This window comes from Penicillium rubens, assembly GCF_028828025.1.
Source record: "Penicillium rubens strain IBT 27055 chromosome Unknown utg000004l_segment0_segment0, whole genome shotgun sequence".
In the NCBI taxonomy this organism is placed as follows: domain Eukaryota; kingdom Fungi; phylum Ascomycota; class Eurotiomycetes; order Eurotiales; family Aspergillaceae; genus Penicillium; species Penicillium rubens.
Genome location: NW_026890602.1, coordinates 2,364,191 through 2,381,862, shown reverse-complemented (window position 1 = coordinate 2,381,862; position 17,672 = coordinate 2,364,191). Strand labels below are relative to the sequence as shown.

The following is a 17,672-nucleotide window of genomic DNA, read 5'->3' as shown; positions in this document are numbered from 1 at the left end:
CTTCTAATATAACCTTTTGAAGAAAAATAAAGTGAGGGTTTTCCTTCCATTGCAAAGCTATCCAATGTTTTTGTCTTTTCGTGTATTTTCTAGATCCCAACCTAATACATGATACATGTAACCTCCATCCACTGAACAATCTTGTAAGCAAAACGAGCAAGAACCAAATCAAAACCCCTTCTCCGGTAAAATCGCCTCTTAGACCATATCCAAAACCTCATCCTGGATCGACGCAATAAAAGCTCCAGGCAAACCGTGATTCTGCATCCTCTGCAGTTCAAGCCTAACCCACTGAGCACCTTTATCGTGCACAAGTTCCCAAACACCCCTCAAATTCAACTGCCTCTTCATCAGCCATGCTAGAACGACCAGGGTTGCCTGAACCTTCTGCTCCTCAAGCGAGAAACCGTATCCAGTCGATCGATTAGCCCTCCAGTACAGCGCGACGAATCTGTTCATTATCACGGTCGAGTCATGGCCCAGAAGCTCGAAGAGTGCTTCGTCCCACATCCAGCTGCCTTCGAAGGTTTGCAGTTGGATGAGCTCGTGGATCCTCATCTGTGGAGACTTGAAAAGCGGAGTGGTATCCTCCAATATTTGGGAGCCGGCGTAATACTGTCCAACAATTCCAGGGGACCCCCGGGTCGGTCCATACTCAGACGTACGTATTGGCTGTCCACCCGGAACATGAATTGACGCACTAAGTGACGCAGACCCGGAATATAAACAAGTTTGTTGCATTTGCATTGCGCGACCCCCGCCCAGAACACCAGCGGCATAACCCCCATAATGTATGCCACCATCGCGTGCTGCACCATGACATGCACCACCATGTCGTACACCACCAGTGCGTGCGGGTGCAGTCACAGACATAAACCTTGGAACCCCTGTCAATGTAGCAGGCCGTTTCAATGGAGAAATCTGCTCTACAGCATGTTCTTTCGTGCTATGCCGTTCATCCCGTTGTGCCGAGGACGAAGAGCTGCACTCTTCCAAGGCCACGAACGAACAGTATTTACCAGTGACCTGGAACTTGATTCCTAGTCTCTGGCATTCAAGTTCTGCAAGTCGCTTCTTTGTCTCATTGTGGAACCTTTTGAATTTGTTTCTATTCTCATCCTTGGCATGGGAGAGCCAGCCATGTCCCTCTTCGAGCTCGATCATGGCCTTGCGCGAAGCGAGTTGGTGGATGGTTTCGCCAGTTCCAATGTCGCATATTGGAATCCGCAGCTGCAGTGGACCGTCGTTGGAAGTAGCGCTGAGCTTCAGGGACTTGGGGATTTTCTCAGATGAGCTCGGGTCCATAAGAAGGAACACATTCGTCCTGATAAACGGGTACAGAGGTGGGATGTTGTAGGGAGCTTGGATTGCTCTCGGAGGGGTGACAGTGGGAAGCTTTCCAGCTGCTTTCCCGTCCGCGGCAAAATCCATGTCATCTTCCTGGAAGTTCTCGTCGTACAATGAGATCGGCTGCGGTGAGCTGCGTGTTGTTTCTTCCATGGAAACGTCTCCATCCGCACTCTTTTCTTCGACCTCAGTCTCGGACTCCGCCAGATCCTCGGTGTCACTCACAAACTCGAACTCGGGCTCTGTCTCGGTGTCGTATTCAACTTCGAGCTTGTAATCGTGGACATGGGGGGTCAGGGCGCCCTTGAGCATGCGGACGATCTTGCGATCGAGTGTCTCATACTCCGTAACTGATTGGCAGAATCCATTTCCAGCTCTCGCAATTCCCTCAATCAAAGAGTGAGATGCTGCTTCGCCAATACCAAGGGAGAAGAAGCGAGCAGTATTGTCAGCAGCCTTTTCGCGAACAAAGTTGAATAACTGGTCCTGGTCAAAGATTTGTCCATCGGTGAGAATCAAGACATCCAGATCTTCGAAATTGAGTCGATTTTGCACAGTGGCGACGACTGCCTGTTTCATCTCAGTACCACCCATATCCGCGTAGACGGTGTCAACAAATGCCAAAGCCTGGTTCAAGCTAGATGCATCGTACACCTGGCTCGTTGGCCACATGAAGGAATAGTAGCTTCCGAAAGAGCAGATATTGAAACAGATACCGACAGGCAAAGACTTTAGGAAAACTTGGAGTGCAGATTTCAAGGTTGGGATTTTGGACTCCATACTCCCACTTCTGTCAATGACGAAGACCACCTCAGGACTAGCGGGTCGGAGGTTGAATTTCGGCACGAGACTTGCCATCAGGGCACACTGATTGGGAAGAGTTGGGTGTCTTTCAAGTAATGCAGACGGTGTATTAAGCCCATCCGCTTTGACGAGGACGACAAAGTCTTCTTCCAGCAACACTGTATTGTTCTGTTGGGGGATCACAGATGCAGATGCCTGTGATGGTTCAAAGGAAGAGGTTTCTGGCGTAGAAGACACACGTCCGAGAGAGACCTTGACACGATGACTTGGGGATTCCAGCTCTCGGATTACCAAACCCTTCTCCAGCTGAACATCAACGGTGACGGACATTCCTTGGAGGCTGGCTGGCACACCGAGTGGAGATAATTGGGTTTGGCTGTAAGACATCGTATTTCCATAGCGAGGAGCGATCTTGCTTGGCAATGTGTAGCGAATACCATCTGCCTGGGAGTCTTGTTTCAACTCTCCCACAAAAGTGATGTCCACGTTGATCTTCCCGTGAGCGGGGAGGTTGCCGAGTCGAATAACAAAAACGTCATTCATGGAGGTGTGGTCCATGACAGCAGCGGTCTGCTGTTGAGCCACTGCATTTTGGTAGTCTGCATCAGCTTGTGACTTGGTCTTCACCTTGCTGTACAAGAGACGAGATCCAACTTTGCATTCGAACCCGACAACACTGACGCCATCGTAAAGAGGAAAGTTGTAGAATACCTCTTTGAGGACCCTACTAGATGGGTTGACAAATGTCTGTGTCAAAGTTGTACGGGCTGCAGAGGACAGGATGGTTGCATGGGCTTTGAGTGAGACTTGTGGGAGGTACTGAGGTTGCCAGTCACCAGGCTCATTCCAACTGCATCCACAATAGTCAGCCATGATAGGCTTTGCGTGAACCAAAGCTTAGAGATAGAGTGGTGATGATGTGCTGAGTACTGATTTTGATAGGTTGATGAACGATGAAGAAGAAGAGGAGATGTGCAAGCAGCTTGCAAGTTTATATAGAGATGTTCATTTGTACATTTGTACAGCCATCCAGATGCTCACTCATTTGCTATATCTACGGTTCAACAAATGTTTATTTTGACAAATGATTCATTCTGGATATGATTTTGGATATGGTTTCGGTACACTGACTCATTTTATTAACTTAACTCTACCTAGATAGGATTCGGTATGACGCCTGAATTACAACTTGACTACCTGCGGAACTGTAGAACCAGAGTCGTAGCACATTCTGTGAACAGTGGAAAGGGTGGCTACTTTATCTACCTAGTAACCGTTAGCGGAACGAAGTCGGAGTATTGATTTCCATACTTCGAAATCCTTACGTCTCAGGCCGTTTTGAGGGATGGTAATTGACGCAGCAAAAACAACAGCTAAAGTCCAATAGCTAGTACTACAAAGGCAGCTCGAGAACCTTGGCTTATGATTTCATTAAAAAATGTGCTCGGTACTACCTAGGTACCAAATATTAAGTAACCACCATGTCCAGTAACTTTTACAACCAAAATAGCACCTCAAGTGCCCAGCCAATGCCCATATCATACCGCATAGACCTCATCAATCAAACCGAAGCCTGCATATCAACAAGAAGCAAAATGGTATGCTCAATTACAGCTTGAGCTGCAACAAGTTGCCGACCATCTCACGGGCAGTGATGCGCGTGGTAGCCCACAACGTAGGGAAGTCCAGGGTGCTGGTGAAGGTATCGGCGTAACCGAAGAAGAGCATGGGAGGGATCCAGCCACGGGCGTACTCGAGCGCGAAGCAAGACTCATCCATCTTGTACTGCTTGACCTCGCCGCGGACGAGGTGGTGCACGCTTCCGGCCGGGTAGACTTCAGGCTTGAACTCGCCGGGGACGTAGGCGAGCTGGGTGCCCTGGAGGATGTTGAAGTAGTCATCGGCGGTGTGGCGGCCCGTGTGGCCTTCAGTGCCGATAGCGGTACCTGGAGAGTAAATGTTAGAAGCGCGAAAGGGAATGGTGCTAGATTTGGTCGCGGGAATACTCACCGAAGATGATCAGGTACTCGGTGATACTGGCGTGGATCACGTACATGGCGCCCATGGCGCCGCCGGCGTTGTTGAATACCCACTCCTCCTGGGTGCTCAGGTAGTTGGGGCCGACTTTCTGCTCCAACTCGGCGACGATGAAGTTGACGATGGAGCGGGTGTCCTCGCCGTGGGCGGTGATGGCGCGCTGAGACACATCGTGCAGGTGCTCTGGGTCGAAGATGTAGAATTGTTCCAGACGCGCATCGAGGAATCGGTAGACGGCGGAGAACAGGGCCAGGAAAATGGCGAGGTAGCTGAGGGTCTTCAGGGAGAAGCAGCGACAGCCGCAGCTGGAGCTGGAGGACCTGGAGGATTTGGAAGGCATCTTGGGGATTGGTGAAGGGTCCTGTAGGAAAAAAGAGGCAACCGAGCATTTAAATTTAATTTCAACCCCTGGCGAAAACCCCAGAGATCCACCCGGTGGGGCATCAAAGCAAAACAATTAAAACGATTGAACGATAATCAACACACCCTCGCTTTTGGTCAATTCATTATTAAAGTATAGGACACAGTTCAGTTCCTTGCTCAAATATGTCTCATTTCTTAATTCAATACATGCACCTCCCATATTATGGAGATATCTGGCACCATTGAACGGTTCGCACTGTGTTTGTAGATGTGTTTGCATGAGTTTGCACTGTCAATTCCGGCTGACTCATCAACAGGCCATGCCGGATGCTGGCAATCCGAATTGTCGTCTCTTCTATTGGCCAACTCTCGATATTTCCTTCAATGATGTTGCCTACTCGCTACTCGGAGACTCCGTATTCCGTACACTGTCGAATATCCGCGGCCAATGATCGCTCCCGTCAGATCTTGTAGCCGATATGCGGAAGCTACCGCAGTTCGCAGAGCCAAGCCAAGGGATGTCAAACTTTATTTATCTGTGCGATGATATAGATCAAGCCGCCGTCGTTGAGATATTGGTTGTTTCTTCGGTGTGTACCGAACAAGACGTTATACCTGGTGCAAACTACCTAGGTAGAACGAAGGGTATGACAAATGTCCTAATGACCATTAGGTGTAGATGGTCAAGGCGCATAGATACATATCCATGACCATCGGAGTTGACGCCAGTTAGCCATTGAGCATATCAGTATTTACCTAGCGTGACGCCTAACAGACTATGTAGACTGTTTGTGCTAGGTCACATGGCTAGCCTGCCTGTCCTGCCTAGGTGGCCGGCATGTTTTAGTTGGCAAGCAAGATATGTGAGATGACTGGATATCCCGAGGTCTGATATTGAAGAAGTCCACATGTCGAGTGCAGTCCACGTGTACATCCATGGATATATTGGTATCCAAACTGCCTGGCTAGTAGTTTACATCTGCATAATATCAGATAAGGTGCATGGTGCCTTCCATAAATCCATGTACCGTGTCATGCGTGCCTTCCATTTTGAGTGCCTTCCCTCTTAGTCAAAACTCGTTCCCTACCCCCGTTCCTTCCTGCCTTCAGCCACTGGGAAATATAAATACCCCCCCTTCCCCCCTTTTTTCTGTCTTCTTCTTTCTTTCTTCCTCGCACCACTCCGGGTCCACATTGCACACCGTGGTTCCCGAGTTCAGCTCAGGATCTCTGCTGCGGTCCAGGTTAGTCTGGAACAGATTAGGACACCACGGTCCGGTCTAATGGCACGAAGCATGTCGAGGCCTGGACCACATTCCTCCCTCGGCCTCTGTGGATACAGACTGTACTTTCCTGGGTTCTCCATTGACCTATGGGAGCTGGGCATAATTTTTGGCCCTTTTTCACAGAGATAGCTCTCTGTTGTCCAAGAATTTCCGAGGACAGTTCTTTCCTTTTTGGCCCTTTTTCACAGAGATAGTTCTCTGTTGTCCAAGAATTTCCGAGGACAGTTCTTTCCTTCAATGTTGCTGTTTGTTGACAGCATGGTTGCCTAAGGCTTGGTTGTTTGTTTACTCCAGAGCCTGCTTGGTTGATCCTTGTCTCGTTCATACATGTCTTTTGTCTGTCATGAAGCCTTTCCCCCATTGTCTTGATGCCTGTTCCTTTGCTCTGGGTGTTTTATTAGTTCTTTTTCATAGATGTTGTCTTTTGGTCATGAACCTTGTTTCCGCCCCTTATCCTTGGTTCATGCTTATATCCAGTCCTTCAAAGACAGTTCTCAGGTGCTCTAGATATGCCGGTGTATTGGTGTGTAGCAATTGTCCCACATATGGAAACCACTCTGTTGCATACACCTAATGCTGCCTAGATGTAGTGCTCTGTTTTACAGACCGGACGGACACTAGCCTCCTACGCTGTATACAGCATCCTTTGGAGCACTAGCCATAATTTCATTCCCTACTCACGGAGCCGTAATCTGCAGACCCGCTAAAATTAGAGCACTAAGTGATTGTTATTCAAAACAAACATAGCAACCTTGGAAGAGTGTGGATTACACATCAGTACGAAATACCTCTTCCATCGACACCTATCTGGTGTAACCAAGATCAATACAGCTTCTCCTGCCGTCAATTGCACACGGGAGCTTCTTGGACCAGACAGTTCTAGCGGATAAATCGGGTGGTTCGTGCTTGCTGAGGCTCTGAGCTCTACCGCTAGCACCGTGCCATCGTCGATCTATGTCAAGGATCTGAAGCCAGCAGGGTAAATACTGGCTAAACACAGCGATTGAGTGAGTACCTTAGGAGATGGTGATTTTCGCGATATATTAATGTCTAAGACAATCAGCTCACTATAGCGGTCGACTTGTCGAAGGATGACAAGAACACTTGGCCCAGAGCTGTGCTGGCATGTGAATTTGGAGGTTTGGAGGCCAGAACGTCGATCATGACCCATTAAAGAACGGTCGGATTTCCGCGATCTCTTCGACTTGGAACAAATTGGAGCAAAGATGCAGCCGAGGTATCAGAGACCAGGCCCTTTTTGCGGAGGTGGCTTACATTTCCATTGGATTGCGGGCGACGTGCATATGCATGAAGAACCGGCAGAAGTGACGACGTGGCTGATTCACAATTATCATGCAACTACTCTAGATTCGAGCATGTCATTGATGGATTTTGACGTTGCGAAAATGCATACGGAGTACAATGGCCTCACAGAGAATCCGGCCAGTTTACGGAGAAATCTCGCAAATACTGAAGTTTAGTCAGGGGAAATCTCGACCAAAGCGGATACCTTTCAGGAACACCCGTCAGATTTGACCGCGTTCTGTTATTATTATTCGAGAAGCAGAAAATTCTCCACCACTATGTTCGACGCCGTTGTCTCACATTCGCTGCCAACGGCGAAGATATTCCCAAATCCACAGGGAGAACGGATAAATCCCTGCGCAACAACTGTCTTCTCCAATCCGCAGTGAAGTGGATAAAGTCCTGCATAGCAAGGATCATGCAAGCTTTTTAGCTTTCCGTATTATCCGGAGGATGTGGAGTCCCGTCATGATCTCGCTGGATAGCGAATAGCACGCCCAAATCAAATGTGAGACAGGAGTACCTAGTACTCTACACGAAACACACGACTCCGAGAGAAGAGAAGATGGCATGTATAAAGCAGACCGGAGCCCCCGTCTCCATTCCCTCAGAACAAGTCTCAACTCCGATACCAACAGCAACTCCCATCAATCCAGGACACCAGTCCCAACAGCCAAAATGAAGTCCTTCGCCCCCATGACCCTCCTTTCCCTGGCTCTGGCCGCCATGGGCGACGCCGCCTCCGTCCGTCGCGCCGCCGAGATCTGCGAGCAGTACGGCACCACCAAAGCTGGCGACTTCACCGTCTTTAACAACCTCTGGAACCTCGACAAGGACCCCAACGCCACGCAGTGCACCGGCGTCGACTCGAGCAACGGCAACACTATCGCGTGGCACACCAAGTACTCGTGGGGCGGCGAGGCCAAGAACGAAGTCAAGAGCTTCGCCAACGCCGGTCTGAACTTCACCCCTAAGGTCCTGAGCACCGTTAGCAGCATCAAGTCCGCCTGGGAATGGAGGTAGGTTTTGACCCTGCACATGGCTACGTGAATCTTAACAGCCCCTAACCATGTCTGGAATAGCTACTCCTCCACCGATATCGTCGCGGATGTTGCGTACGACTTGTTCCTCAGCTCTACTCCTGACGGCAGCGAGGAGTACGAGATCATGGTCTGGCTTGCGGCCCTGGGTGGTGCGGGCCCGATCTCGTCCACTGGCAAGACCATCGCCACCGTCAACATCAGTGGTTCCGAGTGGGATGTCTGGGTTGGACCCAACGGCCAGATGACTGTCTACAGCTTCGTCGCCAAGTCGACCATGAACAAGTACGACGGTGACCTGTTGGACTTCTTCAAGTACCTCATCAAGGACCAGGGTCTGGACAGCAGCAAGTACCTGAAGACTGTGCAGGCTGGTACTGAGCCTTTCATTGGTACTGCTGATTTCACTGTGCCTTCGTACTCTGTTTCTGTTGTTTAAATCGGGACTGAAGTCGCAGCAGAGGTGTGTGAGCCTCAAGGGAAAAGGTCTGGACGACAGTGAATGCTTGAGAAAGAATGCAAGCTGGTACTGGGCCTTTGTCGGGTACTGCTGATTTCACTGTGGCACTTTTGTTGTTAGATCAGCATCCAAGTGGTTCATAGCACAAGCGTGTGATTGGGAGGTAGTATATTGAGAAAAAGTAATCAACGTTGAATCCACAAATCATCGGGGCGATAATCCTCACAACTAATAATAGAGTCATAACTGGATGACATCTGCAAAAATTAGTATCAACCTGCTACACTTACTCCTCCTACCCCGAACACACGGTCGCATCAGCGTTTCAGCCCCAAACCACCTCACCCACACGATCTCTAACCGCCCACACTGAAACAGCCCTACCATCCTGAAACCGCCCCATTGCAGCGCCCAACTCCACAAGCTCAAAAAATCCCAACGGCGCCATAACAATGATGTAGCCTCCACATGTGGGAACCTTGGAACAAACCCGAACACAAAACATCAAGCACCTAGTGTATATGTACGTTGTCGAGCAGTGTCAACCAACCATCCAACCAAATCACCAACAGCGAGACGCCATGCTGAAACGAGGCGCAGTCTCGCACATCCAACATTCCAAAGCGCGCACTGGCTTGGGCGGAACGGCGGGTGACGATCCGCGCATGGGTCCGGGGTATGTAGTGAGAAAAGGAGTAGCGCGCGTAGAGGTATCTAAGAATAACATGGAACAAGAACATACTCCGTCCGGATGTACATAAAATTAGAAAAGCGCTTCCATGGTGTTGGGATTGTAAGCGCTGGGCGGGAAAGCGGGAGGAATGGAGGGTTAGAGTGTTGGAGAGGACGGGCGCTTATATAGATGCATATGCAGTGTGTTTTGTGTTTTTTTTTAGACGAAGTACGAGTCCACGCTAAGAGAAGTATGCACGGAACATTGCATGCATTCCACATGAAGAAAAATAAAAGGTTGGGGAGTTGGAAATTGATAGATCTGACGGGAAGGGGAAAAGGAGATCGGGAACATTGGAATGATGTGACCTGCCTTATGTGAGGTGGAAATCGGATAATTTGAGGTACGAAGGTGCAAAGGTTTGAAGGTTTGAAGGTTTAAAGGTCTAAAGGGCTTGAAGGGCTTGAAAGATTCCTGGTATGTACCCCCTCGAACACGCTTCGCGCCGTTGACAGGAAAGGGAAACATTTGAACACTGTGACAGGGATTGTCTCGTCAGATCGGAAACTGACAGGTTTCGAGTGATTGGGCACTAACGCGAGTTCGCGCCAACCTGAAATCGCCACTTTTATTTTATTTTCTTTTCAGCTGAAGTCTGTTTTAGGGGATGATTGACTTGGATTGTTGGATTGTTGGTTCTTGGATTTAGTTCTAGGCAGTAGAGTGGCATTATGTAGAATAGTACTATTCTGGTACGCGTTCAAGGAATGGAATGAGCCAATAGATAAATAGATATGAGACGGGAGTTTCATCAGGAATAATTGAGTGGACCCGATATATGGCGATCCTGGATGAGCATTGTGTTGGATGTTGGATGTTGGATGTTGGAATAGTCTCAATATGCCCCTTATTATTCATGTAGAAGATCGAAATACTATCACATCTCGTATTAACTAGATAAATAGAATACCAACAAGTAAAACCAAAGTAGGCCCTATTGGATGAATCCAGGGATAATAACGCACAGGTACAAATAATAGTCTATCAAATGTACATCATCCCTCGACAAATCAGCTCACTTTCTCAGAACTCCGCGCGCCAAAGAAAAGGTTGGATCTTAGATCCAACGGAGTATGCAGGTTTCTATTCTCCCCCCTAGTGGCCTATCCTTCTCTGCCTTCTAACTGGACCCCGTCCTTGCAGGGGAAAAAAGTCGCCCTCCCCCCCCTCTGGCGCATACCAGATACTATAACTAGAGAGGTATTCCGCCCAGATTCTTCACGAGATTCATCCACATGCCCAACGTCGTCATCCTTTCTTTTTTATAATTCCTTGTTCTTTTGAATCGTTCAACTTCTCTATAATAATTCATCAGAAACCAATATTCCCAGTTCATTTCCAATCTATTGCCAACTTGCAGTGAACTGTGGATTGTGTCTTGAAACTATCTCAGGTCTCAGTTGGACTCAGTTAGGGCTATAGGCTGTTGACACGACAACCCGAACTATCCCATCCTTGCTGCAACATTCTTTTTTCTTTTTTACCAAAGTACTTCATCTGAAAGGTATCCTGCTGGTCAGGAATTCTTTCTTCTCGACATTGTGGTTTTTAAGGTCTTTTGATCTGATTTTCGCTTTTGCTTCACTTTGTGTCGACTCTAATCCCAAACACACAAAGACCTTTGTATTGCGTTTGTCCCAAGATCCTTGAATTGGATTATCTGAGACAATTCATTTGTGTGATAATTCTTTGATCTCTGTTTGTCGACTTATTTAATTCCCATCCTCGACCTCTCTACTCCGACATTCACCTCTTATCATATCCCTCATGGATTCATTGTCACTCAACAGAGCAGCTCTCGATGAGTTTGTCACTACCCGAGTCACTCGGGAAATGGTGGCACACCTGGCTCAACAGGCATCTCAGGTCATTCGCTGTGAGGCGCATGTGACCAACACCGTCAACCAGAACGGCCAACCTACACCACCATCCACTCCTCCGATGGACCACTCAGACCTCCCTGCCCTGCCCTCAATCGAGGCCTTCATCGGCTCACTCGTTGCTCGGTCGCAGGTGCAGGTGCCCACTCTCATGAGCTGTCTCGTCTACCTCGGTCGTCTTCGTGCCCGTCTGCCCCCAGTCGCAAAGGGGATGCGCTGCACTGTCCACCGCATCTTCCTCGCCTCACTCATCCTCGCCGCAAAGAACTTGAATGACTCCAGCCCCAAGAACAAACATTGGGCCCGGTACACCGCAATGAAGGGATTCGAAGGATTCGGCTTCTCCGTTCCCGAGGTCAATCTCATGGAACGCCAGCTCCTCTTCCTACTTGATTGGGACCTCCGCATCACCGAGCAGGACCTCTTCACGTATCTCGAGCCCTTCCTCGTTCCCCACCGCCAGCGTCTCATTGCCCAAGAGCAAGAGCGCATGGCCGAAGAGGAATACCTCCATAAACAACAACAACACCGCGAATGGTATGGCATCCCGTTCTACAGCCTGCTTTTCTTATAACTAACTCCACCCTAGGCGCCGTCTCCACGCATCAGCGGACCTGCTGGCCAGCCGCCTCCGTCGCCAAAAGCTCGAAACCCGTAGTGAGACCCGTCGTGGCAGCGACAACTCCCTGCGCCGTCTCCCTAGTCACGTCTCCTGCCCAACCATGCACAACACCCACTACGCACCACAGAGTGCCGAACACGATCGCTACAACCCCTACCAGCGCCAGCGCGCATCCCCCAACCGAATCAACCGCTCTGTCTCCCCACCATCCGTTCGCGACGTGCCAGCGCTCTCCCACGCCGAGACCTTCAACTCTCTCTGCTCGCGCTCGTCCAGTCTCGCCCCAAGTTCAAGAGGCACACCAGCTTCCATCAGCACAGTTTCCTCCGGCGCCGATGAGCTTATGGTCACAGACTCTACCCAGAGCCCGACCTCTCTCTCTCTGAACTACAGTTACGTGAATGTCCCCCATCTCGAATCCAAAAAGTCCTTCGAGCCTATCCGCCAGCCATCCAAGAAGCTGAAGACCAGCAACCACGCCCACAGCGGTGGCTTCGTGGCTCGCTTCCTGGCATCGGCAACGGGCTCGTACATGGGTGGTCGTCGATCTCACTAAATCGAGCGGGTTCTCGATTTTCCGTTTTTCCCTTTCAGCAATCTGATCTTTACTTAATCACCGATGCTATTCTTGCATCTCTCATATTTCCTATCTCACTGATTATCTCACACATTTCCATATGACTATTATTTCCTTTTCTCGTTTCCATATTCCTGCTTTGAAAAAGCTGTTCCCCCGTTGATACGCACATCCGCCAATACCCCTCGCTCATGCTGATGTTCACATGCCATCTACCACCATGTATGAGCGTGATCGAGAGTCGTGACCTCTCTGCTTTCTTTTTATCTTTTATTTTATCTATTCCACTCGCTACTGCATTGCCTTGCGCGACGGCGTTTCTCTGTCTAGTATTTCTTACACTTGTCTACATTACACTCGTTTCTCATTGGATGCTATCCAAGACTCACTACGCTTAGACCTTTTGCTCGCGCCCGATGTACGTTGTACTTTTGCTGTACTTACCTCCTCCTTGGACAATGAAACTCAATATTGAATTTTGGATCTCGCCATACAATAAATACTCCACGTAAAATAGAAACCTCATAGCCATATTCCAAACCTAATACGTAACCCCTTGCGCAACCCCAGGATGTAATATTACCTACCCCTTCACCCCTCCTCTCCCTTGCTGCCAGCAACAACCTTATTCCGAGCCTCAATCCTCGCCTTCGACCTCTCCTTCTCCCTAAAAAACTCCCCAATCATCCTCCCCGGTTCAGTCCCGCAATCCCCATCAAAACACTCCCCGAAAGCCTCAATCCCAGCTTCTATCCCACCCGCCAGAGAAAGCTCCTCCCACCTCGAAATCAAAGCCTTCTGTCTGCGCACAGCAAGCGGCCCATTCCTCCCTATCTCCGACGTCCACTCCGCAACAGCTAAATCAAGCTCCTCGTCCTCAACAACCCGCTCCACAAGACCCCAGCGAAGCGCTTCCGAGGCCGAAATCATCCCGCCAAGTAATAGCAGTTGTCTTGTACGGCCCCAGCCTATTAGTCCTGGTAGGAGTGCTGCTTCGACGACGGAGGGAATACCGAGTCGGACCTGGTATGTTTGTTAGTATTATGCTTTGTTTGGGTTCGGATGGGAAGTGTATTCATCCATGTATGCTATCAAACTACCATAGAAGTAGATTGAGAAGTAGAAGGAACATTAGGTAGACGTAAATGTGAACGTAAACGTAGATGTAAATATGAATGGAAGAAGAAGAGAACAAACCTCCGGCATCCCAAAAACCGCCCCTTTCGCCGCAACGCGCAGATCACAAGCGGCTGCAATTTCTAGCCCCGCGCCGAGCGCGAACCCGTTAATTCGCGCGATGACGGGGACGGGACACGTGCGGATGGCGGTGCATGTTTCGTGGACGGATGTGATGAATTTGCGGGCTGTGGGTGCGTTGCGGAGCGTGGATAGTTCGTTTAGGTCGGCGCCGCCTATGAAGGATTTCTGGCCCGCGCCGGTTAGGGTTATGGCGTGGAGATTTGTGTTTGAGAGTTTGGATAGGGTCTGGGTTAGGCTTGTTAGGAGGGGGGTTGTTAAAGAGTTTAGTTTTTGGGCGTGGGAGATTGTTAGGTGTGCTATTTTGGTGGTGTTCTGGGTTGTGTAGGTTGTTAGGAGGGACATTTTTGTTTGGTTGATATTGACTTGGATATTTGGTTGGTACGTAGGTTAAGTGGGTATCTAGTATGGGAGATGGAGGTTGATATAGCTACGTTCGTGTTTATACTTAGGCCGAGAAACACCGAGGCGTGGGGAGTGTATATCTTCCCCGCATGTATACCTCGGATAGGTTTCATTTTGAATGGGTAGTAGTGTAGCCGATTCGCGGGTGCGTGTGCGGGCTTGTTGTTACCCTATTGATTGAATGTGGGAGATTGTGCTGTACGTCGAATAGAGAGGTACTAACGGCGTGGGTATCGTGCATGTACGACATAAGGTGGGTGAGACCTGCGAGTCCACTCGCGGGAGTTGGAAGAAGACATGTTGCCGCGTATCAAGCCGGGTGTCGATGAATGTGGGGAAGGTGAGGTGCACGAATGGGGAGGTACTGCAACATAGATAAAAGTGCACGAGGCACTTGACCCCGCCGATAGCAGATTTTGTGGTGAAGCGCGTGACGGTGAAAGCTCGGCGTGTGGGTAGATGAATGACCAGGTCGGTTGACACGTCGAAAAGAGAAACACTTGGTTGTTGACGATGATGCCAAAAGTGACGATGGAGCTTCGAAGATGATGATGGCGTAAATATGGAGTTTGGATGGAGCTTCCGGGCTCATAACCTATGGAGACACCTGTACGGAGAGGTCAGAGTGCAAGGTGCAATGTGATATAGATTGTCTATTGAGTCTGACGTCAATTTCTATCACCTTTCTGTCACTTTTGATTGAATGTCTAAGATCAGACATGCAGTATTTGTTTGCTATAGCATCAAGTTTGCTATATATAGAGAGCTATATGCTATAAATACATATAGCTCTCCATAAGGTGCTTAAGTATCGACCCTCTATGTATTTGACTTTGTAGTTTCTTTACTTGCCTTTTGCTCTATATCATGATAGCTTGAACACATGCAACAAGTAACCTTGAAAGGTGGAAAGAATTGACTATCAAGTCTCATCCTTCACTTCTACCTTCAGATCTTCCCTCGCTCGAAATCAGTTACGCCCTCGGTCATCGATCACTCCGAGTTATCCTTCAGGGCTTGAATCCTTTCTGTGTCTTCGGACAGTCAAGCAATATCCCGCCCTTCCCGGGCTGCATCTGAACGCTAGTTCCAATGGAAGCATTGCTACTGCTGGCAAAGACCCTATTGATGGGGAAGAGTGGTATCTGGAGAGTCTTTGAGTTAGGCTCTAGAGCCCTGGAAGAAGGTCTGATTGGCAGTTGTGCTGAGGCATTGATGCTTGTTATGTGGGACAATCGTTGCGGGCTATCTCGGGCAGGATTGCTGTTCAGGGGCTTCGGAATAGTATCGACCTCAAAGGATCTAGGTCATCTCTTCAAGGCCTGAGACATGGTGGAAATAACTCAAGCAAGTGCTGAGCACTCTACTACAGCGTAAGTAAGCTGCGTTTCTCCGGCGAGGATGTGTCTTAACATTTTCATCTCTGCTTAGTACACCTTCATTCCATCACGGCCCTTTCATCATCTCATCCGTGATTCCGTCAGTTAAAACTTGTCACCTCTCCTAGTTACTCTTGCAGTGGACTTCACTTTATTACTCCAGCATTGTCGTCTCAAGTTTTGTCTTGCAGGCCTTTACTTTACTTACTTCATTTCGTTCTCTGTTAGACTCTACCAAGTTGCTTAATCAAGATAGCGAAGATATAAGATATCAAGTGGTACCGTCGCTGGACCCAGCGAGTCAAAGAAAGATGCAGGCAGTACTCTCGTGGGGGAGCAACGTTCACTGAACTTGAGATAACTATCAGTAAGAATCCCAGCACTATAAAGACCGTGACTTATGAGGGCCTTGTGGCCACTGATATTGAATACGGTTTCGGGCTCTGTAAAGTAAATGGCAGACTAGCGTGGATGTACCCACCTCTATTCATGACTCTCCCGTAAGTGTTCTGTAAGTGGAAATGATTACTTTAACCCTTTATCTAAGCTGATTATCCAAAGTTGACGGACTTGCGATGACTTCTGAGATGGTCAAGCCCCGGGACCACTCCGGTGAGAACGAGGCCCAGGCGAGGACAATAATCATAAAACTGTTGGAGGCCGTGTACAAGGAGCTTCGGCTTAATGGCTTTGCTGGGCCCGATGATATCCGAATGTTACAAGCGACAAAGGTACGACTCAACCAAGCAAGAAGGAATACACGGTTTTCATGCCCCTTCTCTGCGCAGAGTCCCCGGTATGTTTAAGCCCGGTTCTCGAGAACACGAAGAGCAAACCGCAACCCTACAAGAATAGACGGGCATCATCTCTGCACGGGGTATTCAAGCACTCATCCAGTGGCTCTACACCCGGGTTATCGATTTCGGTATCACGACAACAACAACACCTCCTCGCTCAAATCTGCGCATATAATTTCGGGGACCTTCCCTCCTCGTGGGCATCCTCTGCGCCGCATATTGGCTGCAGCTTGCGTGTATGGTTTATGGTTTATGGGGCACCAGACCTTCAAATTTGCCCAGGAGGCTGAGGATCACCCTACCCTTGCGGCGGATCTCCTCCGAGACGTCGAACTAGCCTTGGATACAACGAAGGTGCTCAAGGAAAGGGCTTTCATCTTCAAAGATCCTGTGGACAACGAAGAGATTCGCGCGTGAAGGACTTGGCCTACATTTAAGATCAAGGGGAGATAGTGTCCATGGTATTTCTCGGGGTTAGGCCATCTCTATGGCATGGGCACTTGGATTGGGATTGCAATGGTATTGAATGCTGCCCCACAGCCATATCGAAAGAAGCCTAGGTAGAAAATTGAAGGCCTGAATTGCATGTCTAGACTAGTAGTGAATATCACTTCTGGTCCATAAAGTTCACGGGAACTGAATGAATTATGTTGTTTGGCGCTTGCACTGCATATTAAACAAACAACCTACATTAGAAGTCATTATATAAACCCATCTCCATGCCACTTATCCATCTTCTCCTTTACGACTCGCCCGCTATTTTCAAAGGTCCGCCTATCAGAGCTAAAATGGTGAGCCCTTCACATTAGGGTAAGTGTTACAACCTGCCCCTGGACTGGCTAGTTACACACCAGGTCAAAGGACCACTATATCTGAGCGTTAGGCTCATATATTCCAGGCTCTTATATATAGTGCGTGTCATGACAGTAAGTAAGATTTTACTTGGAAATGGCGTCCACTACTTAATATTTTATTATCTAGGAGGCTCCCACTCTACCATGGCCCTCTGGTCAAAATACGACTCCAACCTAGGGGTGGTGAATGAATATACGGTCCCCAAAGGCCTACTCTGCGATCAATCACCAGTTTTCGCGGCCATGTTTGAGGGTGGTTTTCGAGAAACTCAAGAACAGATAGTGGACCTTGAAGAAATTGAAGATGGGTCAAGACTCGAAGCAAGTTATGGCTGATGGTGTCTGTGGCTCAGCGATCTGGGACCGAAATCACCGAGTTCTCGGGTTTTTTCGATACGCCCCCTCGTCAGGTGCTTTTCTGGATTGGTGCATGAGTATCAGTGCCGATCATCTTCTTGACAAGAAGTACATTATGGTCTAGTCCTATTCTCACCCCTCCGATGAGTGCATGTATGGTTGTCGTTGC

At 48.9% G+C, this 17,672-nt stretch overlaps 7 protein-coding genes across 7 annotated transcripts; 4 read left to right on the top strand and 3 right to left on the bottom strand.

Annotated features, from left to right (window-relative positions):
* Positions 1-198: 198 nt before the first annotated feature.
* On the bottom strand, positions 199-3,024 carry N7525_010877 (VIT and vWA domain-containing protein; the record flags this gene model as incomplete). The annotated part of the gene is made up of 1 exon (XM_002561139.2): positions 199-3,024. The coding sequence occupies one exon, from the start codon at positions 3,022-3,024 to the stop codon at positions 199-201; it is 2,826 nt and encodes a 941-aa protein (XP_002561185.2).
* Positions 3,025-3,759: 735 nt separating this feature from the next.
* erg2 (C-8 sterol isomerase ERG2) lies at positions 3,760-4,528 on the bottom strand (the record flags this gene model as incomplete). The annotated part of the gene is made up of 2 exons (XM_002561140.2): positions 3,760-4,097; positions 4,162-4,528. The coding sequence occupies 2 exons, from the start codon at positions 4,526-4,528 to the stop codon at positions 3,760-3,762; spliced, it is 705 nt and encodes a 234-aa protein (XP_002561186.2).
* A 3,292-nt stretch (positions 4,529-7,820) lies between these two features.
* xgeA (putative endoglucanase) lies at positions 7,821-8,621 on the top strand (the record flags this gene model as incomplete). Its single annotated transcript, XM_002561142.2, has 2 exons — positions 7,821-8,161; positions 8,225-8,621. The coding sequence occupies 2 exons, from the start codon at positions 7,821-7,823 to the stop codon at positions 8,619-8,621; spliced, it is 738 nt and encodes a 245-aa protein (XP_002561188.2).
* A 2,521-nt stretch (positions 8,622-11,142) lies between these two features.
* N7525_010874 (cyclin family protein) lies at positions 11,143-12,433 on the top strand (the record flags this gene model as incomplete). The annotated part of the gene is made up of 2 exons (XM_002561143.1): positions 11,143-11,792; positions 11,845-12,433. 2 exons carry the CDS (start codon positions 11,143-11,145, stop codon positions 12,431-12,433), a joined length of 1,239 nt encoding a protein of 412 aa, XP_002561189.1.
* A 612-nt stretch (positions 12,434-13,045) lies between these two features.
* On the bottom strand, positions 13,046-14,056 carry N7525_010873 (uncharacterized protein; the record flags this gene model as incomplete). Its single annotated transcript, XM_002561144.1, has 2 exons — positions 13,046-13,477; positions 13,652-14,056. 2 exons carry the CDS (start codon positions 14,054-14,056, stop codon positions 13,046-13,048), a joined length of 837 nt encoding a protein of 278 aa, XP_002561190.1.
* A 2,014-nt stretch (positions 14,057-16,070) lies between these two features.
* Positions 16,071-16,709, top strand: N7525_010872 (uncharacterized protein; the record flags this gene model as incomplete). The annotated part of the gene is made up of 2 exons (XM_061215260.1): positions 16,071-16,291; positions 16,325-16,709. The coding sequence occupies 2 exons, from the start codon at positions 16,071-16,073 to the stop codon at positions 16,707-16,709; spliced, it is 606 nt and encodes a 201-aa protein (XP_061067772.1).
* A 302-nt stretch (positions 16,710-17,011) lies between these two features.
* N7525_010871 (uncharacterized protein) lies at positions 17,012-17,482 on the top strand (the record flags this gene model as incomplete). Its single annotated transcript, XM_061215259.1, has 2 exons — positions 17,012-17,060; positions 17,274-17,482. 2 exons carry the CDS (start codon positions 17,012-17,014, stop codon positions 17,480-17,482), a joined length of 258 nt encoding a protein of 85 aa, XP_061067771.1.
* Between the last annotated feature and the right edge of the window lie 190 nt (positions 17,483-17,672).